This window comes from Daldinia decipiens, assembly GCF_022478715.1.
Source record: "Daldinia decipiens strain CBS 113046 unplaced genomic scaffold F4813scaffold_31, whole genome shotgun sequence".
In the NCBI taxonomy this organism is placed as follows: domain Eukaryota; kingdom Fungi; phylum Ascomycota; class Sordariomycetes; order Xylariales; family Hypoxylaceae; genus Daldinia; species Daldinia decipiens.
The window spans coordinates 26,064-50,937 of NW_026054574.1; the positions used below are offsets into that span (position 1 = coordinate 26,064).

Below are 24,874 nucleotides of genomic sequence, written 5' to 3' on the forward strand. Positions count from 1 at the left end.
GGGAATACCGATACTTGCTCGATGGAGAATCGGGATATCGATGACCTACCTCTCAGATTATTTTGATCTATTTCGTAGACACGTAGATCTAGAAACTGCCGACTAAGAGAATGACTGAGCGGAGATAGACTCGTATGATCCATTGGCCGATTGTGCTCCAGTCGATTCTTGGAAGATTACTCTTGGTAAAACCTGCTCAACCCTACTCTCCCATAGAGGTATCATTATATGGTGTATTGGTATACGTAAAGCACACGAAAAGGAAGCCTTAGTTTGTGATCTTTCTCTTTAGTTAGCTAGCTCTTTACTCCCTTTCTAACTCTTGGTGAGCATATAGTAGCTACTTAAATCGAGGGGGAAATATGAAGCATCCAGTTGTCTGCGCGAGCCCGACTCGGGCTATCTCCCTTACTGCCGAAATAGTACTTGTCTTGACTACTATGCTGTTGATGTGCCTTGCATACCTAGAAAGGTTCAGAAAGGCGTTGTGGGAAGTCGGCGGTCAAAACAGCTGGAATTATATATCTCGCCAACAACAGTAAGTCTCAATATTCCAAGACGTTATTTCAAACTGACCGGGTAAGTAGACAAAGCGAATCTAGCCTGGCGATTTCTGTGCTTGCTGCGAGTACGTGTATAGCCCGGCTTGTGCTGGCCTATTTCAAACCCGCCGCTGCCCACTCCTGTCTGTTTAACACTCTGAATGATATAATGCTATCGGGTTTCTGGATTTACAGCATTGCCGCACAATGCTCTAGGTTAGCGACCTCGCACGCCCAGACCATCTCATAATAGCACCTTGGAACCTAGATGACAGCTGCGGTACTTTAAATTCGATGATAGTCGGAGATTGCCTACTTGCTAGGACATGTTTCCTCTTCTCGGTTTTCTCGCTGTGAGTTCGTTCCTGAATATTTCCCGATGAAACCTTGGCTAAACTGAACGTTACGATACTTTAGGTCATTCTTCTCTGTACGGTCTATTGCTTCTATGATTCGTCTAGGCTATTATTGGCGACAACTTGAAAATCCAGCTTGCGACGCAGAAACAAAATATGTACCAGTATAAAGAGATCCCCCCCCCCCCCCAATGGAGAGTTGAGCTAGGAATAAATTATACGAGAATGGTATGATTTATAATGTCAGGAGAACAGAATGATTCATAATATCGACGAAACACTTGGGTATCAGGAGGTTTTACCTCGTTGCTTAGAACTGCTAGCGTTCCTTACCCGCCAACTGATAGACAGTCGTGTTAAACTGCTCACGAGCAAGTTATTCATCTTTCAGCTGAGCATATATCCTTACCACGTTGTTACCACAAACCGGACTTTTTGACACATCGCAACGTGGGCGAAATTGTACCCGCACCTAACATCCCTGCAGAGGTCCGTTGCAGATGTAGGGTAGCTGTTACGTTCACCCCTCCGTAGGTCCTTACGTTGTGATTCAAGAGTCAATATGTACTCGACGCGGGAGTCTACGAGACAGATATCTGCATTGCATGTGTACTGATTGGCTGTTATGTGCGGAACCAGCTCATTATGCAACTAGGATAACCTTGAACCATTTCCGTAGGCCTACTCGCTCTTTCTAGCCCCTCAGCACCAAGATGGAACTCGAGCAGGGCACGAAGACTGTACTATTACATAAATCGCAGTGGCCTGCAGGAACTATTTTGCAATCATGTTGCTTCTTCCCTGACGTCCAAGCCAAGTTACGTATCTGCTTTGAAATCGGATAGGAAATATGGACCACGGGCATATGTCAGGGACACCATGGCTGGACCAGCCAGTAATGCTTCACTCGTCTCGGGAAGACACGTGCAAGCTTACGCCAGCGCAATGCGAATATCGTGGTGGCTACTGGAGATATTGGTACGTTGTAGTATTTGAGTATACTGTCATTGAGTATACTGTCATTGAGTATATTGTCATCAATCTTGTTTCGATCGACTAATTTCGACTCAGGTACCACGCAGATCACGTATATGCTCTCGGGACGGTTTGCTTCTTCGTAGTAGTCGTTGGCGTTTGCTTTGTTGGATTTTACGCCCAGCGACTTGCTCCTACGTCTCTTAGAAAAAAGACGTGGTGGCGGAAGCTGATAGCCAGCTTTCGATTTATATCATATCGCCGCTACGATATTTCCATAATACGATGGCATACTCCGGCTTTAGGGATTGTCTTCCTGTTGATATCCGGCGCGGTTTTCTTCTTGTGTGAGTCCAATTTCGTTGTGAAGACAATCACGAACTTCTCGACTTGCAGACTGATACGTATTTGAGCAGCGATGACCCTGGGTCCAAAGCCGTATTACTGGCCAAACACGCGAACGCTTAATTATGGCGGTTCGCCTCCTATCGCGACTAGAACCGGTTGGATGGCTCTGGCCTGTTTACCTTTCATGATGATCCTTCCGACTAAATCCAACCTGATCGCCTCCTTGACGGGGGTTTCTCACGAGCGTCTTATCGTATTTCACAACTGGCTCGGATGGGCAATGTTCGCCCTGGCCCTTATACATACCTTTCCGTTCGTCGTCTTTCATATCTGGAAAGGAGACATGATCACCGTGTGGAATACGAGCGTTGTATACTGGACGGGAGTTGTCGCATTGATCGCGCAAGCCTATCTACAAGTCTTTTCGCTCCGATTTATCAGGCAAGGTTCCCGTTCTGAACGGTAAATGGTTGGAGGCTCATAAGAAAATAGGGATCGATTCTACGAGTTTTTCAAATTAACACATTATTTAGCAGCGGCGGTATTTGTGGTGTTCTTCTTTATTCACTGCGACTTTCGGTTGAGTTCCTGGTGAGTTCACCCGAGTCTGTCGGCTCGTTACGAACAGCTAACTAATCTCACCATATTAGGGATTATTTCATCGCGACCGGAGTCCTCTACACCCTCTCTTTCTTCTACTCTCAAATTCGGACCTATTTCGAATTCGGAGTATCCAATCGTGCCAGCTTCGCTATGGTTTCGGATCTAGCTTTGAAAGTGACGATTCCTATCGATACGACGTGGCGACCGGGTCAGCATATGTTCCTTCGTTTCGTCCATATGAGAATGCACTCCTTCACGGCTCACCCCTTCACCATATGCGGTTTACCTGTCGTAGGACAGAGTAGCGGACAGTCGAAGCTCATATTTTACGTACAACCTAGAGGTGGACTCACAGGTCGTTTAGCCAAGTCTGCTGCGTTGCGTCCGGGTTTCAGCGTTCCGGTTTTGCTGGACGGGCCATACGGTGGGGTTCAAGGAATACCTCTATCCACGTACGATTATAACCTCGTAATCGCTTGCGGCGCCGGCACCGGCCTCTCGCTGCCGTTCGTTCTGGAGAGCCTTCTTCGTTCGGCTTGGAATCGACGTGCCGGCAATGGGAAGCCTTGCACCAAGATACAAGTTGTCATGGCCACGAGGGATACGCAGCTGCCACGGTGGTACGAGGAAGCGATAGTACAATATTTAGAGGAGAACGGCGTCGATATTATACCCGACGACATCCACATTTCCATATATCAAACCGGGAGGCTCGAGTCTAAAAGCAACAGCGCGGTTAAAGACCCCGGATTGTCTGACGAGAAGATGAATGGAATTTCTCCGGTGGTTAGACGTCTACCTATTAACGTATTCTCTGGGCGCCCGGATATCGCGACTGTCATAAGGGATGCTACTAGCCAGCCGGGGCTTTCTGTTGGCATCGTTGCTTGTGGTCCTCGGGAAGTCTTGAAAACCGTGCAGGGCGAGGCAGCAGCCGCCCAGTTACGAATTATGGGCTCGAAGTCTAGCGCACGGGAAGTTTACTTGCACTCTGAGATATTCTCGTAAGTTTTTTTTGTCGTTTAAATTGTCTACCTGTACTAATCTATCTGCCTATTTAGATGGTAATAGCCTTTGCTCGTTAACAACAGAGGCCGTCTCGTTTATGCGACGAGGACGAACTTATTCGATACCAAATAGCCGTAAATATCATCCAGATAATATATTCCAATAAGAATAATAAGCTCGCTATAGGCTCGGTATAAATGGGATGATGTTGAGTTACAATTATCTTAGCAGCCAAACCACAAGTGTAAAACGGCAGATCTATGGCCCTTGATAATCCGTAGTATTTCGAATGATATAGAGCATACCCAATTACTTCCGTATCAATAACTGTCATAATAGCTGTCATATTAAACAACAGCAAGAAAACGTTAAAGATATAGGCGATGGCTGATCGTGTAATACCTAACCCAGGTCATTTCAATGCCATCCAGTCAAAAAACTAATACTCAAGTAGTGCGCCACTTGACCTTGTCATAGGTACATCACTGCAAGTGAGAAAGGGCGTGGGCATAGTAACAACACCGACCAGCCCGCTAATCCATGCTCGGGCCTGGGCGGGATGAGTGAGTTTGAGCAGATTTTAATCCCATACTTTCCAGAAGCAGTTAGGCAATCATCATCATCGCAGGAGATCTGACCCACGGTCCTAAATATTTTATGACTTTATGAGCCTCTAATAATAGAGGACGCGGCCTCTGGCACCATGTGATTATGTGATACCGAAGGCAAGTCGTGCGAGAAGGGGCACAGAACCATACCGGCATTGGCCTGCAATTACACCGGATCCCCAAACACTGCTAACACTTAATCACATCACCCCATATGCCTAGAGATGAATCCTATAGATACGTCGTGATACTTGAGCAAGTATCTATTCGCTCGATTGGAAGATTCCTCAGTAGTTAAGGTATCAGCAGCGTTTGTACTTTTGAAGCCTCAAACATCTCCGGAACACCACCGATATCGATCGTTAATTTGCTCTATCAGTATAGGCCTGCCTTACCCCGTACTATAGACATGACTACGTTACCATTCAAGTTTAAATATTGTTAAATTTCACGTCTAATTAACTCTGAAGTCTTATTCCGAAATACTCCTCTCGTTGGCGTTTGAGTATTGACGGTATTTATATTCCCTCTCCGGAAAACAAAATGGATCATAACGACATGACGATGACGACCCCCGCGGCCACGGCTGGTACGATGACGATGACGATGACGATGACGAGCGGGAACTCGATGCCGTCATCTACCAGCGGGATGGATATGGGAATGGACATGGACGGGTCGTCCATACTGATGTCGTCGGCGGAGATGGCAATGGTATTCTTTCAAAGCGTTACAACTCCTCTCTATTCAGACGCGTGGACCCCTCAGGGACAGGGCTCTTACGCCGGCACTTGCGTCTTTCTAATCGTGCTTGCTCTGCTGCACCGCATTCTAATCGCGCTGAGATCTATCGTCTTCGACTCAAATCCGGGACTCCATCGTCACGACAAAGCTATTTCGTCTTCTGATTCGGACAGGTATCCGGGTAGTAGAAGCGACTTGGAGTTGATGGGCGGTCAATTCAGGAGCCGGTGGAATAGTCACCCGTTCAAGGTCGCCACCGAGACGTTCCGGGCTTTGTCCGAGGTCGTAATCGGAGGTATCGGATACTTACTGTAAGTCATCCTTTACGCCCTTTATTTCTGATCGCCATATCTAATCGCCTTTACAGTATGTTGGCAGTGATGACTATGAACGTGGGATATTTTCTGTCTGTTCTTGGAGGCATCTTCCTTGGCACTTTCGTCGCTGGTCGATTTGGTGCTGGTGACAACCATCATTGATCTATTAAATACGCAAAGGCTCCCGGAGGTCTCATACTGTTTGTCCTTGGGAAACTCTAGGTTGGAAGAATATGAATCGAAGGGGAGTTTCACGTAGGTTTTGATCGAGTATAGTTTACCTTTAACTATTCAAAACCTACAAGTTTATAACTGTGCTGGCCCTGATCTGTCCACATAGCACTACTTCTCGCTCGTCGAGTATTGTTTGAACTCTCGCAGATTGAATTCCTTCGTGGTATCTTTCTATGACTCGAATTGTCTCGACGGACGTATATGAGTAACTTACGATGAAATCTTCTAATTCGCCGCAAGGAAATAACAATCGGCGGCGCAAAGCTCTGTGTCTTTGACTAATCTTGGATTTATTAGGTTGACGACAAACAAATACCCTAACTGCATAGCGTTTGATAGGGCTTCGCGGTCGAGATTTATCAAAGACAGATATGATTGAGGTTTGGAGATCTTGGCATCGCGTGCGGTGCTCGAGTTGACAATAGCAAGTCGACCTGGTTGGCCTAAAGACAACTTAATCTTCGGGATTAGAAGGAGAATAGCCAGCAGCATGGTAGAAAGTTTACCTGAGCTAACCTCTCGTGACCAGTCGCGATATCAAGCGAAGAAGCTCTAAATGAGCTCGGCAGGTTAGCGTTCGAATGTCATCATACGATTTGATATCCAGAGGCCATACCTGGATGTTGGCTTTAGGAAACTGGGCGCGTAACTCTAAGGCAACACGTTCCCCCTTTAGATAAACCGAACAGCAACGATACCAAGAGTCGATTCGAGCGCAAAAGGAACCCAATATAACGGCCCTAGCCCATTTCGTCGAAAGGATTAATCTGGGAGTGCTTAGCAAGTTGTGAATAAACTATCGATTTGCGACTCGACCATATCGGTAGTTGCGGGCTCAATAATGGCATCGGCTGTTATGGAAGACCATCAAGACATATCAAGGGTCTACACCAGATGGTTACATTACGAGGGGGATTTCCGCATTTTAGAGATAAGCAACTGCAGACCAAAATCATATCATACGGCGAATCAGACCTCAATTGTCTACGTTGCGAGTGTTGAGCATTAATATGATAGAGCCGATCTTAGCATATCCCTTGCTACGGGACATCGTCCTCTTTTCCAACGACATTCTATAGAGTTATATATCTTCCTGCAGAAAACACTCGTCTCCGAGGACGCTGACCCGGATGTGACTATTCCCCTTGCGGACATTCATTTTCTCGGCGGGCCTAGATATGCGACTGCGCCCCGTGTACATTACCGTCGTGAACCTTTGCTTCGATGGGAATAATTCGAACGAGGTTATACGAGCTCGCCCTATTAGCGTTTGCCAGTTCTTCGACGGAGAGGCGCCAAAGCCAGCTACGAATATTTGGCCGAGCGTCTTAAACAGGCTATATTGCTAAGACTATGCCCGCCCATCTTCTCGTCTGGATATCTTTAACACCAGTTAACACAAACGTATATACGCACGAGGTATTTATGAACTCACCCAACTACCTAAGTAGTTAGGAGAACTCCATTAGACTATTATGCATTAACCTCTAATCTTGATATATCCACGTCTTCGATATTTTGGCAAGTTGCAATAGTCGACTTATTATCGAGATGATTCGTCGTTAAAGTCAACAATGCTATTGACACGCACGGCTTCCTATAAAAGCATTGCTCGTGTTGATACATTGCCGTGGCATCTCTCGTATATCAATTTGGATACGCAGCGGTCCAGGTTCCTTGCAGCGTCGCAGCCAAACACCCCAGCACCGAATACGAGGTTTTCTCCACTCGGCGAAGAATCCTCATTTGGGAGACTAAGGAATCAAAACAAAACCGAGAAAATCGATCGAATATAAAAACGATGTACGGCGCAGATGCTTGATAAGAAAGCTTCTTAGCAGTTGGTTTTGGAGGACCAGGAGCACTGTTCAGCTTGTCACGATGAGGGTTACCGAGATTCTCCTAGCCGTAGCTAGTCTAACCGCGACGGCGACTGCCCACGTCCTAAAGCCTATACACGACGGGCAGGCTTCGGTTTTGGAGATTACCCTGACTCCTTCGCCGACGGGCGAGGCTGCCGAGTTGATCGCCACCATCAAAAACGTCGGCTCCGAGGACCTTAATCTGCTACGAGTTGGTACTCTTCTCGACGAAGTATTGCCGGTCGAAAAAGTATCCGTCGTAGACGAGTCAGGTACCTCGGCCCGCAAATCCAGGGCGACGAAGTATAGGCGATGCTAATAGTGACGATTCATAGGCGCCGAGGCTCCTTTCAGGGGGATCCACGCGAGCATTCGGTACGATGCTCTTACGGCGAAGAACTTTCGCCTGCTGAGAGCGTCCGAGTCCCTCGACACGGTTATCAAAGCTGCTACCGTACACAAGTTCGAAAAATCCGGAACTTATACGTTCAGGGCCACGGGGTTGATGCCGGTGGCGGCGGCCGGATCTACCGAGCTGTCCGGCCCGGCGATATTGATCCGTTCTAACAGCATAAGTCTCCACGTCGATGCTCAAAGTGCCGCGGCCGTCCCTAAGCTTCTGAGCTTGAACCCTCTCGAAGCGCGGACGAACGTACAAGACGGCTGCAACGCCACGCAGCTAGCCGCCAGCACCGCAGCCCTCGCCAACTGCAGAACCCTAGCTCTGGCGGCCGCGGCCGACGCCGCAGACCCGTCGTCCTCTCGGTTTGTCGAGTATTTCAAGACCAACTCGTCGACCACGCGGCAGACCGTCGTCGACAGGCTGACGGCGGCGGCAAAAGAGTGTTCGACGACCGATTCGGGACCGTCGCGGTATTTTTGCTACGACTACTACGGCGTGTGCGAGACGGACGGGCCTCTGAACGCGTACACCAAGTGGGATTTTGATTACGTCGTTATGTGCCCGCTGTTCTACGACACGCTTCCTCCGCTGCCCCGAGGCTGCCATCGCCAGTGCCAGGCCACGACCACGATACACGAGATGACGCACTGCGAAGACGTATATAGCCCGCACACCAACGATTACGTATACGGGTATAACGAGAGCATGACGTTATCGCCTGAATATGCGCTGCTCAACGCAGACACTTACTCGCTTTATTCCAACGGTAAGATACTAAACCTGCCGAGGTGCGAACGACGCTAACATGTTTAAGCTGTATATATGAAGTGTTAAACCGGCTGTTTTGGTTATTCGCAACTTTTGCGAGGTAAATATTATTTCAAGTAGCATTAAATTAGTTTGGTTTAAGAAAGACCCTGCAACTCTACGGTTCCGATGATCGTGTTTATGCTGTCATTATCGTAGATTTGCTCACTCAAAGAATGTAAGACTACGTAAATAAGGCCAAGAGTTATATTCAATATTCATATTGAACACAACTCTTGAACCTTGAACCTATGGTGATGGCCAAACCAGGGGGAGATGTACTCCATGTCGCCTATTCCGGTTGTGCGACAGCAGTGCGATATCAGGCAAAAGATTCCAGGATAGTCAATATCCACTGCTCAATGATATCGCAATTACTGGGAGATACGCGGCAGTAGCTAGCAAGATGAATCCTGACAGACGGGTTATAAAATAGGCATATGTAATCGTATTGCTGGAGGTTACGATAATTTGTCTTGAACTAAAAGTTGAAGATATCGTGTAACTGCGTTGGAAAATATTGGTCAACTCTGATGCCCAGATAAATAACCGCAGGTCAATCGAGACGCATTCCCACGTGGAATGCAGCATCTTTCAATGAGATTTTATGGGTAACATATAATACACATAAAGCACCTTGACCTATAATCTAAGGCGGCCTACTCTTCGGCTTCTTGGGCCTCGTCGGAAGAATCCTCGTCGCGGGACTCCTCGCTGTCGGAATTACCTATCGTCGTATCCATGCTCCTCCTAGTCAAGTTCGGAAACATTAGCTGCCGAAGCTCGTCCTCGTCCAGCACGTCTTCCGGCGGAGCGTCGCTCAGATCGCTCTCGTCGTCGGCCGAATCGTGAACGCTTCCCGGTACCGAGCTCAAGTCGCCCTCGGCCTCTTCGTCCTTCATCTCCACATCCTCGTCCAGCGCGCCGTCGTCGCTTCTCGAGTCGTCGGCCGCGTCGTCTTGTTTTCCTTCTTCGGCCGCGGGCGTCTTGCTGCTCGAGACGGAACCTCGCGATTTGGTACCGTTGGGCTTCGGACCTTCTTGGGCGCGCACGACTGCCTGTTCCGCCTTGCGTAGAATATCAGCTCTCCTTATTCCTATTTTGCGGGGTTTCTGTGGCCCTTCCGTATTCGCCGACGCCAAATCCCCGGCTGCGCCCTCTCCGCCCGAGTTCTCGTGCGATTGCGGGTTCAAGAGGCTGCTTAACGAGTTCGCCGGCTTGGATTCTGCTGCTTTATCAGACGCTCGAGATTCTTCCCGTATACGTGCCTGTTCCCGCTCCGCGATTAGAGTAGCCACGGCAGGGCCCGGTAGCGACTTTCCAATCTCGAAATACAGCGCCGTATAGCAGTCGTTAACTAGGTCGTCTATGGCGCCGGCCTTCATCAAGCCCGCGTTGAGCTTTTTCAGCTCTATCGTCTCTTGCAAAGCGCTGAGCGCGGGGTGGGAGGAAGACGGGTCCGACGACCATTCGCTAATCCTGGAGGTAATAATATCGAACTCGTCGGGGCTGATCGGCTTAAAATCATCCTCGAGGACCGGGGAGATCTGATACGTCTGCCGGATAAGTCGCAAATACGCGACGCAGCAAGTCTGCCAGAGATCGTTGAAATGATAAAAGTCTGCCCCCTTCTTGCGCAAACGGCGAAGCAGAGCCTCAAAGTTCGTCCTGTCCTTCAGGACGACTAAGAGCTTGACGGCAAACCGGACGTATTGTTCCGTGTAGACGTGATGCCGACCTGGCCGCTCGGCGTCGCATTTCCATACGTTCATCACCATGGTCTTGGTGAGCATCGATTCCCTCAGCACGCCAAAGGCGGCCATCGCCTGAACGTAGCCCTGCTCTTCCGAGTTCTCGTCGAACAGTATTCGGGCGTGGCGCATGATGATGCGATGTTGCCAGTTCGATCTGTCCTTCTCCCGCAGGTGGGTTAGCGTTTTGATGACGTACGGCTCCCAGTCTTCCGGCTCCGCGATCTCGACGGGTTCCCCGTCTTGGACTGCGTACGGTTGACGTTGGAGCACGTCGGCTGCTTCTTGCGGCGTTATATCTCCTCGCATCACCAGCTTATGCATGATCGACACGATCTTATAATGGGGCTCCAAGATCGGGTCTTGGCCGTGACGCGGCTTTGGCAGCGCGGACACGACCTCGATGGCCTTTTCGAGCGCGTCTATAACGGCTCGCATAGTAGGCCGGTCTCGTCTGTCTCTGTGGTCGAGCGACGTCGGGGGTTTCTGATACATCTTCCAGGTGCACTTGGCCACCATGTACGGATTCCTGCGAAAGAAAAAAAAAACAATTAGCCCGACGATCTAATCTATTCGGCGGTCGAGGCATACTTACTGCCACTGCTTTGGTCTGACCTCCATGGCTTTGGCGAATAATCTAGCAGCGTACTTCCATACTTTGTAGTCTTCCATCTGAGAATGAAGATCCTTGGACTCGACGCCGGATTCGAGAATAACGAATCTTTTGTGCTCCGAGTGGAGGAAGGGCTCCATCGCAAAGGGTTCTCGGCTGGAGGCGTACATGCGCATGCCGAATTTGTGATACAGGTCGTGTATGTCGTCGGAACGTTCCCTGAGCGCGTCGGGCGGCGTGTTCCGGGACTGCGACAGCGCCAGAGTATAACAGTGGATCGCGCTGCGCTGGTACTTTACCAGTTCGGCCCTCTCTTTGTTCATCTTATCTGCCGTCCAGAGCACGGACTCGTCGAGCTCGTAGTCGAAACACTCTGCAAGTCTGAACCAAGCATCCCACTGATCGGGAGTGAACTGTAGCTGCTGGCGTAGAAACGTGGCGCCGATGCGAAGGTCGTCAGTAGCGCCTGGCGTCTGCCTCCTATTAAGATCTACGCCTTTGAACTTGGTGAAGGCGATCATGCCCAAGAGGAAGAACCATCCGTGCTTGGCTAGGGCGCTATCCGGAGTGTTGACCGTAACCGCGTCGATGGAAATATTGCCCTTGAGCGCTTCGTATAGGCGAAGGGGAGGGATAGGTCTTTGTAAAGTTTGGTTAAAGATCCTGAGATTTTGTATGAATTGCTGGTTCGACTTGGTCTGCCCTATAGCCTGCTGCATGTGCTCTATCGTCGTTTTGAGATCCGACTTCAGCAAATCTTTCATCGGCATGCGGTTGGCCAAGACGGATACCCTCTCGACTAGCGCCGTCGTGTTTCGCCGTTCGAGCTTTTCCGGGGGGCACCCGTGGTCTTGTACTTCGCTGAGGCCTACTCCGAGTTTCAGGCCGTAGAGATCGTAAAGGACCTGTCCGAGATAATCCTCCCAGTTGTCTATGAGATTCTGCTTCAAGAGTTCTACGCGCATCATCTTGAGGAATATCTTGTTGGACGCTTTGCAGAATTTTCTGAGGCCCAAGACCTGGTGGATGGCCGCCAGATAATCCGCGAGGTCGTTATCGGGAGTGGTAAAGCCCGCCCTGTTCTGCGAGATGCCGGCTTTCATCATCGTATACAGAAGAGACCAGTTCCTAACCTGCATCTCGCGAAGCTTGGTCAAGAAAGATTGGAAGGTGGCGCCGCTCGAAAGGTGCTGCTTCATGCCTACGCGCACTTCGTCTTCGTACATGCAAGATACGTGTAGCAGGCAGGAAAGCTTCGTCAAGGCGGAAATGCTAGATCTTAGGTGCTCCTCGTCCACGATGTCGAACGCTTTGACATCGTTGAGCGCCATCGAAAGAGCCTGGATGAGCAGTTCGTCTAGAAACTTGAGCATGTTCAAGAAGAGAGGACGGCGCGCGTCGGCGGGCATAGTCAAGTAAGGGTCCTGCTCGAAATCGGCGACGACCATCTCGATACTTTTGAGAAGGCACGAAAATTGTTTCGTCGTGTAGTCGATGGCGTTATAGGCTTCCCCGAGGCGTGTCCACAAGAACAGTCTTAGTTCGGTGCTCGCCCCCAGCAGAAATTTCCAGAGATCGCGCAGACCCTGATCCGCAGCCTCCGAGATGGGTAGATTCTTGCCGGTAGCCGCCGGCGCCTCGGAATCTCCGTCGACCAACATGGCTTCGGGATCGTTCGTTGCCACGTAGACGGAAGAGGGATTCAACACCGGCTCCAGGCTCTCGATGACAGATACGGGGTCGTCGAGGTCGTTCTGGAATAGCCCGAGGAAAAAATCCCTAGTCGTCAGCTTAGATATTTCCCTGTCGGCTGCGCGGGCGGAAACTTCCGGCATGATCGCATTGTTCGGCAGCCGAATGTCAAAAGGCTCGTCTTCCTCGCCGATCCTATCGCGGAGGCTCTTCCAGCACTGAAGAACGTGGTCTCTCGACGCGCCTTCCGTCAGGGTGACGGCGAAGACGGCGGACCATAAGAATCGGACGGACAGCAGACGGTCGGCGCTTTCCGGGCGATCCCGACTCATCTGCGAAGCAAACGTGAACCAGCGTCCCAGCCTTCCTTTGGTCTCCACGCGAATTGCGTATTCTACGGCGCTGTTGGGGTTGGTGATCCGTTCGTACACATCCAGGTGCAGCTCAAACAACATCTGAACTATCTCGTCGATCGTCGCCAACGTCGTGGCCGGATCTTCGGACGCGGCGTGATATCTCAGTTCGTACTGCACGCGTCTCCAGATATCTTCGTCGAGATGGCTGATGACTTGGACAACTGCGGTCTTCATGGAATCCGGCCACTTGCTCGTGAGGTAAGTCGGGCAAACGTGCTTGACCCACTCGAAAGCAACGTCTTGGATTCCTATCCAGTTTTCGTTGACGGTTTGGACGAAAGCCTTTAGGCCCTTGGTCTCGTGGAACGCGGGCGTCTCGCGCTTATTCTGAGATCCGGGCTTAGAGTGCTCTAGGAAAGACGAGAAACCGACAGCGGGCGCCTCCTTTTTATTGAAAACTACTCTGGTGCTCTCCTCGTCAAATTTGACGAGCGAATCGCGCAGATCGACCATGGCCGACCGCTCGAGCTTGGCAGTCCGAGTAGAAGACGCGCACGAGTCGAGAATCTCGGCCAGTCGATCGAGGGTGTCGCGGTCGGTGACTCCCAAGTTCTCTATCATATTGCGTGTCATCTGGAAGAGGTTCTGGTCGGCCGCCTGGAATGGCTGCAATTGGGTAGCATACTGGGTGTTCGTGTCCATAACCTCCCCGGCAGTTTCGCGGCGTCTAATACGCTTGCTCCTCTTCTGATCCAAGACTTCTTCGTCAGCTCCGTCTGGAAGTCCTGCTGTGGACTGCGAACGTTTCCGCGAAGGGAGGGAGGCGCTACGCTCGGCCCGCGCATCTTCCGTAGCGATCCCATTGTCAACGACGCCTTCCTTTGGAGAATCGCTCTGGTCGTCCTTGGATTGCATTAGAGGGTTGTTTTCCGAAACCAGCTGGACCCTCCTGTTATCCTCGGGCAACGTCGGGTTTGGCCTATTGCTGGCCGTCGCAACGTCGTGTTCGATATCGGGTATCTCTGGGAGGTTTAGAGTTACGGCCGTTCCGGATATGCCACCAGATGCGACTAGCTGCACGAGCGACATGCCCAAATCTGTCCACGAGGCTACGGGGACGTCGATAACAAGACGCTGAGACTTTTGTTGGTCCGCCGAGGATTTTAGGGTAGGAGGCGGCGTGAGCGAGTCGGTAGGATTCGGAAGAAATGGATAGGGGTCGAGGTGTTTCTTGAGACGATCCGGTATCGATTTCTTTAGGAACGGGGCCATGATGGGGTGCGACAGTGCCAGATCGTCGGACAAGACGTCGAGCTGCTTCTTCAATTGCTCGCCGGCGAATCCCTCGGCCAGGGTGGGCGGCTCAACTTCCTCCATAGCCGGATCGTCGTCGAGTTCGATGGCAGCCTCGAGGCAATACCGACTAATTCTAGCGCTGTTGAGAAATGCGGCGACGCGCGCGGCCCTTCTCCATAGTTCGGCATCCGAAGGGTCAAAATCTAGAGCCGTGCTGAATTCGTAAAGCGCCTTCTGAGCGGCGGCGAGCACCTTTTTATTTTGCAGCACGGATCTCGCACCTCCGCCTGCCTTGACTAGATGTCTAATATTGTCGAGGGCAAACTGGCCGTGATTCTTATAGGCGAGATAGAGGGTCTGGGGCAAGCTGCTGCCGCTCCCGTCTATATCTCCTTGTGAGACGTCGAGAGGTTGAGGGAACGGGACGTCGAGGCCCAAGTGTCGGGGATCCGATTGGCGTTCGGCGCGCTCAAAGTCGGTAGTACTCTCGGGGTATCGGAATATGTCAGACTCGAATAGCGACTCGTAGGCCGACGACGCTTCTTCGTAATGTTTAGGGCCCTGAGCGTGAAGTTTAAGGGCGGTCTGGAAGCGCTTTAGGGCTTCGTCGATCTGGATTTCGCGGGTATCGTCGATCTCCTCGTCGATATTCTCCTCTGGTTCGACATTGATGGCGGAGAAGGCCATGTTGCGAACTTGCGCCTATCGCGCTGATAGAATCAGAAGTAGGGATATCGCATAGGGAATTTAGTCGAATCTATATTTGCAAATGTAGAAGTCAATACGAATGGATTTGAAAATACAATTGTTGATCGTGGTTTGTTATCGTTATCAATGGAGGAATAATGAAATTAAAATTATGAAAATACCTACCTAGGTAGGTACCGAAGAAACGATAAATCGCGTGGAAATGTGCAGGAGACGCGAATCGTGCACTCGTTAACCAAATCGTAAGGCCGGGGAGCTGCATACAGCTAAAAGTCTGCTAGTACAGCTTAGGTACAGCTATACCTACGATGTGTACCTAATATACATATACATAGGTACCTACAAGGTACCTAGGTACAATACATATGACAAGTCGCAGGTACCTTAGGTACCTACTCACTGTGCAAAACCCAACGTAGCGGTACCCTTACGTCTTTCTAGTTAGAAGTTACCCCCAGTTACCCCTCTGTACCAATTCATATCGCTATCCAATCAGCCCGAGGCCAAGTTCCAAAAAGACACCTTCTTGATGGCTCGTGCGCGCCAAACCTCAAAAATTAGGAAATCCAGTATTCCGTACACCAAAAAAACAAGCTCCCCATTCTGTCTGTCCCCGTCGACACTCTTCCTATTGCAGGCCATATCGTATCATATCCGTTTATGTACGAACTTGGGCAGCTCGCCGCGCCATCTTCCCAATCGCGACGCCATTCGCTCTTTTCAATCCTCCCTGTACGAAATATTATGTTCCTACGAATCGAATCTGGTCGTTCCTAATATATCAGACACTCTACAACATCGAGAGTACTGATTAGCGATTAGCATCTTGCCGCAGTACCACGCACGACAGTACCGCGCCCTTCACGATCAGAATCTGCTACCGTCGATATGCCTGCGCCGGCGGTTCCAGAGTAAGCTATCTCAAAATACTCTTTTCCAATTGCATTCTCGGCGCTAACGGTCGCTGCAGAATTTCGGAGGAGGTCCTACACGAATCGATCGAGGCCCGTACTGAGACCTTGGTGTCATTGCGTGAGCTTGGCCCTCCCGATCTCGTCCACCTCCTAAAACAAAACCTCAGAAACACTGTAAAACAGGTATGTCGATTGATCAACTTCCCAACTTCCCAACTTCCCAGGATCGGTGCTAAATTTGCTGGCGCAGACGGGAGTATATCACCACGTCACCGGCGTCGATGCGTCCTCGTCGGCTAGCCTCGCCGCTTATATAAACACCCTCACCTACAAGGAGCATGGCCAAGTTGCCACGCACAAGATCGTAGAGGGTCTATACTGCTGCTACAACGCGTTTTCCCGGCTTGATATGCGCGTCCACGTTACCATTCCCGGGACGGTCGAAGCCTATTGCGTCGACGAGAGGGGAGAGAAACGGAAGGCCACAGACGAGCTATGGCTGGAGACGTATCTCTGCAGCGTTCTGCGTGCCTATTCGTACGCCGACGACGGGAGCGGCGATACTATCAGGAAGATCATGGGCGTGAGACGCTTTAACCCCGTCACCAACACCGAGACCGAACACAGATTTCTGAGCGCGGCCGAGAGCCTCTTTTTTAGAGGTACGCAAACCTGCTATCTATTAGAATTCAGATTGCTTACCTTAACTCGTTGCAGGTTGGCAGCTAGGTTCCGATTCCGTCGTGCAGGTCCCGAACAACGTATCTAACCACCTGACCACCGGCCTTCTCAAATATTTCTATACGACCGGACGCTTTGCCTCGGGCATCAACCTCTTCGAAAAGCTGAGAAGTCAGAACGTCGAGGTGTCGTCGCTGCTCGCAAAGGTCCTCTTCATGGGTAATGAGGAGGTGCAGGGCGTGCGCGTGTTATACCAGGCTCTCAAGGACTCTCCGATGGATTATGTCATGTTGGATACCCAAGCCGAATTTCTCCTCAAGAAAGCATCGGCGGCCGAGACCCCGGCGCAGAAGGACGAAAGGCTGAGGATGGCGCTAGGTTGCGCGGACCGCAGCACGATCGCCGCGCCCAGCGAATTCGGCACGTGGGCGAGGTTGGCGCAGGTTTACGTCGCTATGGAAGACTGGGAGAACGCGCTCACCATCTTGAACTCGTGCCCTATGTTCACTTACCAGGACAAGGACGCGCCGGTCATGCCAGAGCCGAAGGACGTCTATCTCCCCACCTTGCCCGAGACGCGTCTAGAAGAGATCGACAGCGAGCCGGAGTCCAGGTACGCCGAGCAAGTAGATCCGAGCCTGCTCAACCTCCGCGCCGCGTCGTATCGCGGTACTTTCAAACTAGCCTACGGGATTCTCACGGAGATGACGGCAAAGATTGGTTGGGACCAACTCCTTAAGATACGGAGTAACGTTTTCGTTATGGAGGACGAGTACCGCACGGAAAAGCAGGATGTGGTCCCGCAGGCCCAGTCGACAAACCGCAATCCGAGTATCGACGGATTGCGCGGAACTCCCGAGCCCGCGACCAACGGCGATCAGACCGACGAGGAAGCCGACGACGAGGCCGACGACGAGAAGAGCGCGACCGATACCGACTCTGTAGCACCCACGTTGACTAACGGCCACGGCGAAGAGGCCAAGGTGGAGAAACCGACTCATACCATCGACCCCGGCGAGGTTAAGGCCGACGGAGATAACGTAAGTAGCTTTTGTTCCGTTTCCGGAGACGGGCATTGACACGTCTACAGAGCGCAACCACCGACGAGCATCTCTCGCGCCTGAATAATAAGCGACTATGCGAGAGATGGCTCGACAGCCTCTTTATGGTGCTGTACGAAGATCTCCGCGTATACACGATATGGAGAACGCAGATGGCGCAATACAGAGCTCAATCGATGCAATACAAGAAATCCGCCGAGGAGTGGGAGATTCTGGGCGCACTAGCAGAGCGCCTCCAGCACCACGACGAAGCAGCTGAGGCCTATCGGGCTTGTCTCGCCGCGCGGTTCAGCCCGAAGGCGTTGTCGGGGATCCTACGAGCGTTCGAGAAGCAGAAGCTGACGAGAGATAGCATAGCTGCCGTTATCCGCCTGGTGACCTGGCAGTACCGTTGGTACTCTGAATTTTCCCCCGACCTTCTCCATACGATAAGAGTCTTGATCGAGGAAGAGGGTGCCGTAAAGGTTCGGTCGATCATCCAAGCGACGAGCCTCCCGCAGAACGTGCTGGATCTGACGCACCATTATGCCGCATTATGTGCCACGTTTAGAAGCAGTGGGACAGACGGTTAACGAACTATTGACGTGAGGATTGAAATACTTAGGGACGAAGTAATGCCTCAACATGATATCCATCTATTGGCGTTTCGTCAGTGTAAAACATAGACCATTAATATAATGCCCATCTTAGCCCTGATGTCGAGCAGCAAACTAGAGAATGGAAACCCTCGGTATAGTGATATGCAAGGTAAGTAAAAATTTTAATGCCGCATGCCGCATGCCGCATGAAGGATATCGCAAAATGATGTAGTTCTGCTTATGAAAGGCATGGAAGAAGCAAAGACGACTACGAGTACCTAAGGTAGCCTATTGTCATGATGCAATAGTTTCGATATGGTATCTACCTACCTAGGTACCTCAGGCGGGTAATTAGCACCTATTCACCTCGAATGACCTACCCGTTTCCACTCGTACACGTAGTTCTGATCATGTCATTATAGCCTCATATCGCTATAGGAGAGCAGCTAATGCGCATCCCTACGGCACTACGGGCCCTACATGTACGGGAACTTGGCCTTTGCATAATCTTATCAATCTAATCAGATCCGGATCAAACCCTCAAGACGCAAAGAACTCAACACCGCCATACCACTTGAAGTCATCCGGGTTGCCGAGTAGCCACGATGAGTGGAAGTTCAAATCTCGACGTTATGCTTGTAAGTCTGCCTTAGGTACTTAATTTAAATTGCAAAATCTACAAATCCCTTTTTCAAATCCCTTTTCCAAACACTCCGTGTCATAAACCGTCGAAATTCCAAGAATTATTCTAACCATATCGTTTTCCCTAATTTCTAGGCGGGCGGCGGGGCAGCTTTCGTCGTAGATTTGATCATCTACCCGTTAGATACCTTGAAAACCCGCCAGCAAAGTCGAGATTTCGTCAAGACGTTTGCCAACCCGTCTACCAAGACTAAACTACCCTCGCGGCAGCTCTTCAGGGGCTTATATCAGGGGATCGGGATAGTCATAGTCGCCACTTTGCCTGCCGCAGGAACATTCTTTACGACTTACGAGGCGACCAAGTCGTTCATCAGCCGTCACGGGTCCCCCTTAGGTCTCCCGCAACCCTTGGTCCATTCGGGCGCGTCGGCCATAGCGGAGTGTGCGTCGTGCTTGGTTCTTACTCCTTCCGAGGTCATCAAGCAGAATGCCCAGATGTTGCAGCAAAAGTCCGGCAGCTCGCGCAGGTCCGCATCCCTTCAAGCCTTAAAGCAGCTAACCGTCAGCGGCACGGGCGTAGGACGCAAGCTGTTATCGGGATACACGGCCCTGGTGGCCCGAAACCTACCTTTTACAGCTATCCAGTTTCCCATTTTCGAATATCTGCGTGCTCGGATCTGGGGCCACCGATCTCGCGCGGGCCAAGCTAACACGGGGTTCGGTACGGGAGAGAAGCAGACTTTGCTGGAGACTGGCGTTATCACGGGGACAAGTGCCGGGCTGGCGGGCAGCTTAGCTGCTATCGTCACGACTCCTATGGATGTGGTGAAGACGCGGCTGATGCTTGCGGCCGGGGGTAGCCAGGATGTAGATCAGGGTGTTCGTGACCGGACGCGTACGTCGCAGGGCGTAACCAGATACGAGGTACGGGGCGGACTCGCCGTAGCACGCGAAATTGTTTCGGAGGCGGGTATCCCAGGGCTGTTCAGGGGTTCGGCTCTTCGCGCCGTGTGGACTCTTGTCGGTAGCGGGCTTTACTTAGGCACATACGAAGTAGCAAAGGTTTGGCTTTCGAGAGGAAAGGGGCAAAGTAGCGAAGATGATACCTTTATCTAACGAGTACCAACGCGCGTCTCCGGCTGCATTTATAGTCCCTATAATTCCTCGCGGCCAATTCCCAAATCTATCCTGTCCCGCCCTATCCTATTCTAAAATCCTAAAATCCTCAAATCCCCAAGCTGCTAAATTGGTAAGAAAGTGAAATATGACAAAAAAAGAAAAACCTATCTAGAGGACGGACGCCCTATCCATTCGGCAGAGACTAACGCATCTCTCATCCCGAAGTATACACCATCCTAAAAAGCCCAGCCGGATCGCCAGTACTCGCAATTCGAGGCTGGCAGAAACTAATACCCTCAAGTACGACCTCGTTTCCATTGTTGTCGTAGCCGCAGCTGACGTCGCCTTTCCAGCAGTCGTACTGCGGCGTGAAGGCGTAGAATGCTATAGTTCCTACCTCCTGCCTTCCCGCCTCGGACGAAGCCGTGATGTTGGTTTGCGTCAGAGTCGTCCCGGTCTCGTCCATCCAGCCCTGCGCGATGTTGAAACTTATGCCCGCAGATACCTTGGCATCCACGATAAAGTCGACGCCGGTATCTATCTTGACCTGAGGGGAGGGGAAGCCCGCGTTAGCAAAATCGATATCTCCCATCGACGGTTATATGAGCGGGTTGTGAACATACGTCAACTCCTTCCTCCGTGGTCCAGGAATACGACTGGAAATGCGACACGGCCGTGCTGACCATCTTGCTCAGGGTTATGGAGTGCGTGCAAGTCGGCGGGGCCTCGCAGGTCTGCGGCCTGGTAACGGCTATTTGCTGGCCGTCTTCGACGGTAGGTGTGGCGTCGTAAGACTTGACCGTGCAGTTCGGGGCATCACCGCTGACGATATCGACGGGGCTCTGATATTGAACTTCGATCTCCGCGATAGCGCAGTCGTCGCGGCCGCAGCAGAAGCTGGTGATCAAGTCGACGTTTGGCTTTTGTCGTTAGCAATACGTCCCGATAACTAGATTCGGTAATTAGACGGTATAATGTCCCAACTTACGCTCAAAGCCGTATAGTAGCAGCCCTCTTCGGCTACTCTCAACATCTCGTCTCCGGGCATCTGGCTGAGAGATTGCCATCCCCGCGGCGTATCTTTCATCAGTATAAACTGACAAGTCGGGTCTGGCTGCTCCACTTTCCAATATACAAACTGAGTCCCTGCGTCCTGTTCGAAATTGCCGGTTGCCGGCGCGGCTGGGAATGTTATATTGTTGTAGGCGTGGCCACCGTCGAAATCCCCCCTTTCTTTGATAGAATGGTCTATGAAAAGCTCGCTATTTTCGATAAGCATCCCGTCGGTCCAAATCTCAAGAGGCTCGCTGCAGCTCTTTTCTTTGTACGCGACAAAGCTGGGTTGGGCGGACGTAAATGCAGGCAAGAGCAGGAAGAGGGAGAGAAGAGTTGTTGGTGAAGCCATCTTGGGAGTATGCCGAAGAGCGTTCTTTTGTAAACTATGTCTAGGTACCTGTTATATCTCCAAGTTTGAATATTTCTAGATCTGAGTTCGTGAAGATGAAATATCTTCGATAAGTTGGATTGGGATTTCCTTACTCTTATATATTCCTCTCGACGGACGTACGACGCACAGGAACGCCTCGCTCTCGATATACGCATGGGTAATACCGAGACACGCCAGATAACAAAACGTGAAGGACCCTTTCCGTCGATATGTCTCCTGAATAAGCTTTACCGACGAACCCGATACCCATAATTTCCCCTGTGTTATCCTTAAGTGTATCTTCTTCTGACAACCCAAGCTGAAGAATTGGCACACGTGGTTCCTCTTTGCGGTTATGTTATTGGATATTTCCATACTATTCTAGAAGACGACTGGGATGACGACCCAGAAGGCAGGGACTCTTAACTGTGGGTGTATCCATTATGGTCGCCCGTTCGAGTATACTTTAGCTTCTCGTAGTTTGCTACCAGCCTCCGCATACTTGAAACCCGACATACCGCTACCGCTTTCTTATCTCGTTGATATTCACCATGTTCCTATTAGTAACAAATACGTCTCAAAATTACAACCCCTCGCTAGGCTTTGAATCATAGCAAAAGCCGTGCGAAGTGGGCTTACGGGCAATCCGCCCACATCGTAGAAATCTGGGGAAGAACTTCGCAATAGATACAGAATCCACGCGGATCTGGATGACAGAGGTACATAATACGATTATTAGGGTTAGGGCTGCGTTGTCCACCGAACTCCCATCACCTGCTACCTCCTACTACCTTCAAACCGTACTACGGTAGACGGGTTTGACATATTATTCAAAGGCTGCCCCTTAGTTAATTTTCAATTTTCCTATAGAACCGAAATATCATTTGCGTCGTCCATAATCTATTACCTCAAAGGTTACACCCCAGTACGTTATTTGGATAAGAAATTGACATCATAAGATAGTTCATCAAAGTCTAGAGAAGTAACCGTACGACCCATGGTCCCATATATGGGCAAACATGGACGCGGGACATTTCGTGACGACAAGTGGATCTGCGTTTCGCGAGCCTTTGATTTGTGTGATGTGATCTACTGTACGGGGTGCTAAGATACGTATGGGGAGCGTAGGGGATGCTGCGTATTCTAGAAGAATATCTGCGGAGTTGATTTCTATCGACTGTGGTACCCAACGAGATTTCAGAGAATTATGATGACAATATGATAAGGCGTAATACGACGCAAACTATTCGTCTTGGTATAGGGGTTATTTTCGTCCCGACGCAGAGGAATTTCACCGAGCCGTACGGCCTACGTTGTACAGCTTCGACCCAACTCGGTGTAATTTTAAATCGTCGTTGTACTTACGTTAGATTTATCGTTCCCATCTTCGTTTCTATAGGAATCATGTTTGCGCCATTAAACCCTACCTATTTTCTTCAGAGATTCCGTGGGTAAGACGCCGAAACCGCCGTCATCGCTCAGACCAAAGCTCTTGTTTGCTTTGTTACTTCAGAAGTAGCAATATATCAGATCTATCTTATTGCTGACATGACAATTTACCTCACTTTATTCCGTAATCTCTAGATGAGGCACGTCCAAGTATAGACCAGTTGGCCTCGAGGTTCCCCGTGGGGTTAAGATCTTGTGAATACCCACCTTGTTCAATGCATTAGATACGTTCTGATGAGATTCGAGTTTGCCTTTATCTGCCAGCCCGGGATACCAATTTAAGACTTCGAGGCTAGCTCTCATCACACGAGTCCAACTACCACTAGCTATGCTTGATAGACCGCGGCATCTAGAAGGATTCTAGGGAATATCTTCTAGGCATAGTGAGTGGTTTAGATAACTAACCGTGATAGATAAAACCACGTGCCATGACGGTGGAGAGACTTTAGGGTGTCGGGAATTCAACGACGATCCTCTTCACCGAGCCTCTCTCGTGACGATTTTGACAACACAGCTCCCACGCTTCTTTCTAAACCCCACAACTTCAGATAAAGGGACATCGTCGAAATTCACGACCAACCACATTCTAAATAGCATCCGTGCGATTGGTTCGTCCAGTGTAGACTGTGTAGTGTAAGGAAAAGGCTAGAACGTGATATGATGGGCCCATTCCAAGATTGCTGGTTGTTAAACTCGGTACCTGATAGACCTCCGAGGAAGTATGCGGGAAAGCCCAACATCTTCGCCTTAACATCGGTGTACGATACTCGTACTCAAAGGTAAATGTGACAGACTATATGCAGCTATTAATAACCTTCTGCGCATTGAGCTGACCAATACTTACGGGCCATACAGACACGCGGAAATTAAGAGCGGGATTTTGGAACCTAAGAACGTGAAGTGCCTACACCGAGATAGCAGACACTGAAACAAGTTTATAACATGAATTACATAAAATCAGCCTTGGGAGCGGTAAGATACTTTATTGCCAACGTTCTTCGGAGTGCTGGTGACGAAAAAGGAATTAGGTCATAATGTTGGTATTTAAATTGCCTGTTTCAAGACTCTGAGATACTGTGATGGATCTGTCTTTGATTGTTCATTGGGCTTGGGTCCTGGGGATCTGAATAGAATCATTCAACGGCTTTTTAAAATGTCAATGTTCTACAAGTTATTAAAAATGTATCTTTCTAGGTTAATAAGGCATCGATATCCACTATAGATCGATATCGACTATAGGTCTCAGACAAACCCATCCAAAACACAGCAATATTATACAGCAAGGACGAATCGGTAGTCAGAACCAAGAACCCGTCGGCCTTGCGCGCCACGGTGGCCACGTAACTCCCCATCTACCCGGTTCAAGATATCTGGGAGTATTCATGTAATTACCGGCCGTTTATTAAAAGCTAGCTAGTTTAGAAGGTCGGAGCTATTGGCATCATAGTTTCATCAGAACGTACAGGCCCGTTTGATGTCGAGCTCGAGATAGAGTAGGTATCATTAAAATAATTGCGCCTCTGAAGATCGAACTAAAAGGTAAGACGGAAGATACGGTTTGAATATTTCAAGCTTGGATCTACGAGTACGTAATGAGTCGAGGCTGATACTTATGCGGTGAAATGTTCTTTATATTAAATCCGCCGGCCGAGTCGGGCTAGAGTGTAAATATCTTGTCCCTTTGAATAACATCGACTCCAACGACCTGGATCAGCCCCGAAGCGAGTTTCGTATTTCTAATTCGCAAGGGCAATTCAGGCGGATTTACCAAAGTTACATCT

General features: G+C 50.1%; 8 protein-coding genes across 8 annotated transcripts; 6 read left to right on the plus strand and 2 right to left on the minus strand.

The window, feature by feature from the left end:
• Positions 1–253: 253 nt before the first annotated feature.
• Positions 254–973, plus strand: F4813DRAFT_181843 (uncharacterized protein). Its single transcript, XM_049239327.1, has 2 exons — positions 254–538; positions 588–973. Exons 1-2 carry the CDS (start codon positions 363–365, stop codon positions 790–792), a joined length of 381 nt encoding a protein of 126 aa, XP_049097108.1. The 5' UTR covers positions 254–362; the 3' UTR covers positions 793–973.
• Positions 974–1,356: 383 nt separating this feature from the next.
• F4813DRAFT_367903 (ferric reductase like transmembrane component-domain-containing protein) lies at positions 1,357–4,254 on the plus strand. The gene is made up of 6 exons (XM_049244229.1): positions 1,357–1,876; positions 1,970–2,220; positions 2,290–2,662; positions 2,714–2,812; positions 2,872–3,828; positions 3,886–4,254. The coding sequence occupies exons 1-6, from the start codon at positions 1,749–1,751 to the stop codon at positions 3,890–3,892; spliced, it is 1,815 nt and encodes a 604-aa protein (XP_049097109.1). The 5' UTR covers positions 1,357–1,748; the 3' UTR covers positions 3,893–4,254.
• Positions 4,255–4,983: 729 nt separating this feature from the next.
• On the plus strand, positions 4,984–5,663 carry F4813DRAFT_391860 (Ctr copper transporter family-domain-containing protein; the record flags this gene model as incomplete). The annotated part of the gene is made up of 2 exons (XM_049247220.1): positions 4,984–5,495; positions 5,552–5,663. The coding sequence occupies 2 exons, from the start codon at positions 4,984–4,986 to the stop codon at positions 5,661–5,663; spliced, it is 624 nt and encodes a 207-aa protein (XP_049097110.1).
• Positions 5,664–7,350: 1,687 nt separating this feature from the next.
• Positions 7,351–8,939, plus strand: F4813DRAFT_182604 (Deuterolysin metalloprotease family-domain-containing protein). Its single transcript, XM_049239333.1, has 3 exons — positions 7,351–7,869; positions 7,933–8,766; positions 8,815–8,939. Exons 1-3 carry the CDS (start codon positions 7,617–7,619, stop codon positions 8,832–8,834), a joined length of 1,107 nt encoding a protein of 368 aa, XP_049097111.1. The 5' UTR covers positions 7,351–7,616; the 3' UTR covers positions 8,835–8,939.
• Positions 8,940–9,466: 527 nt separating this feature from the next.
• F4813DRAFT_391862 (uncharacterized protein) lies at positions 9,467–15,202 on the minus strand (the record flags this gene model as incomplete). Its single annotated transcript, XM_049247221.1, has 2 exons — positions 9,467–11,087; positions 11,154–15,202. The coding sequence occupies 2 exons, from the start codon at positions 15,200–15,202 to the stop codon at positions 9,467–9,469; spliced, it is 5,670 nt and encodes a 1,889-aa protein (XP_049097112.1).
• Positions 15,203–15,657: 455 nt separating this feature from the next.
• F4813DRAFT_182728 (chaps-domain-containing protein) lies at positions 15,658–18,580 on the plus strand. Its single transcript, XM_049239334.1, has 5 exons — positions 15,658–16,134; positions 16,194–16,320; positions 16,388–16,799; positions 16,855–17,858; positions 17,909–18,580. The coding sequence occupies exons 1-5, from the start codon at positions 16,112–16,114 to the stop codon at positions 18,449–18,451; spliced, it is 2,109 nt and encodes a 702-aa protein (XP_049097113.1). The 5' UTR covers positions 15,658–16,111; the 3' UTR covers positions 18,452–18,580.
• A 482-nt stretch (positions 18,581–19,062) lies between these two features.
• On the plus strand, positions 19,063–20,215 carry F4813DRAFT_391864 (mitochondrial carrier; the record flags this gene model as incomplete). The annotated part of the gene is made up of 2 exons (XM_049247222.1): positions 19,063–19,095; positions 19,235–20,215. The coding sequence occupies 2 exons, from the start codon at positions 19,063–19,065 to the stop codon at positions 20,213–20,215; spliced, it is 1,014 nt and encodes a 337-aa protein (XP_049097114.1).
• A 56-nt stretch (positions 20,216–20,271) lies between these two features.
• F4813DRAFT_367914 (uncharacterized protein) lies at positions 20,272–22,313 on the minus strand. Its single transcript, XM_049244230.1, has 4 exons — positions 21,758–22,313; positions 21,207–21,671; positions 20,842–21,138; positions 20,272–20,765 (listed from the first exon to the last, which is right to left on the minus strand). The coding sequence occupies exons 1-4, from the start codon at positions 21,818–21,820 to the stop codon at positions 20,433–20,435; spliced, it is 1,158 nt and encodes a 385-aa protein (XP_049097115.1). The 5' UTR covers positions 21,821–22,313; the 3' UTR covers positions 20,272–20,432.
• Positions 22,314–24,874: the final 2,561 nt, after the last annotated feature.

Bases quoted from the DNA above. Each gene is read 5' to 3' on its own strand.
- F4813DRAFT_181843 (XM_049239327.1), top strand. From the start codon at position 363: ATGAAGCATCCAGTTGTCTGCGCGAGCCCGACTCGGGCTATCTCCCTT. The intron at 539-587 runs GTAAGTCTCAAT...CCGGGTAAGTAG, and splicing joins TATATATCTCGCCAACAACA to ACAAAGCGAATCTAGCCTGG.
- F4813DRAFT_367903 (XM_049244229.1), top strand. From the start codon at position 1,749: ATGGACCACGGGCATATGTCAGGGACACCATGGCTGGACCAGCCAGTA. The intron at 1,877-1,969 runs GTACGTTGTAGT...ATTTCGACTCAG, and splicing joins GGTGGCTACTGGAGATATTG to GTACCACGCAGATCACGTAT. The intron at 2,813-2,871 runs GTGAGTTCACCC...TCACCATATTAG, and splicing joins GACTTTCGGTTGAGTTCCTG to GGATTATTTCATCGCGACCG.
- F4813DRAFT_182604 (XM_049239333.1), top strand. From the start codon at position 7,617: ATGAGGGTTACCGAGATTCTCCTAGCCGTAGCTAGTCTAACCGCGACG. The intron at 7,870-7,932 runs GTACCTCGGCCC...GACGATTCATAG, and splicing joins ATCCGTCGTAGACGAGTCAG to GCGCCGAGGCTCCTTTCAGG. The intron at 8,767-8,814 runs GTAAGATACTAA...AACATGTTTAAG, and splicing joins TTACTCGCTTTATTCCAACG to CTGTATATATGAAGTGTTAA.
- F4813DRAFT_182728 (XM_049239334.1), top strand. From the start codon at position 16,112: ATGCCTGCGCCGGCGGTTCCAGA. The intron at 16,135-16,193 runs GTAAGCTATCTC...CGGTCGCTGCAG, and splicing joins CCTGCGCCGGCGGTTCCAGA to AATTTCGGAGGAGGTCCTAC. The intron at 16,800-16,854 runs GTACGCAAACCT...AACTCGTTGCAG, and splicing joins CGAGAGCCTCTTTTTTAGAG to GTTGGCAGCTAGGTTCCGAT.
- F4813DRAFT_367914 (XM_049244230.1), bottom strand. From the start codon at position 21,820: ATGCGTATATCGAGAGCGAGGCGTTCCTGTGCGTCGTACGTCCGTCGA. The intron at 21,672-21,757 runs GTAAGGAAATCC...GAGATATAACAG, and splicing joins GTCGAGAGGAATATATAAGA to GTACCTAGACATAGTTTACA. The intron at 20,766-20,841 runs GTATGTTCACAA...CCCTCCCCTCAG, and splicing joins CCACGGAGGAAGGAGTTGAC to GTCAAGATAGATACCGGCGT.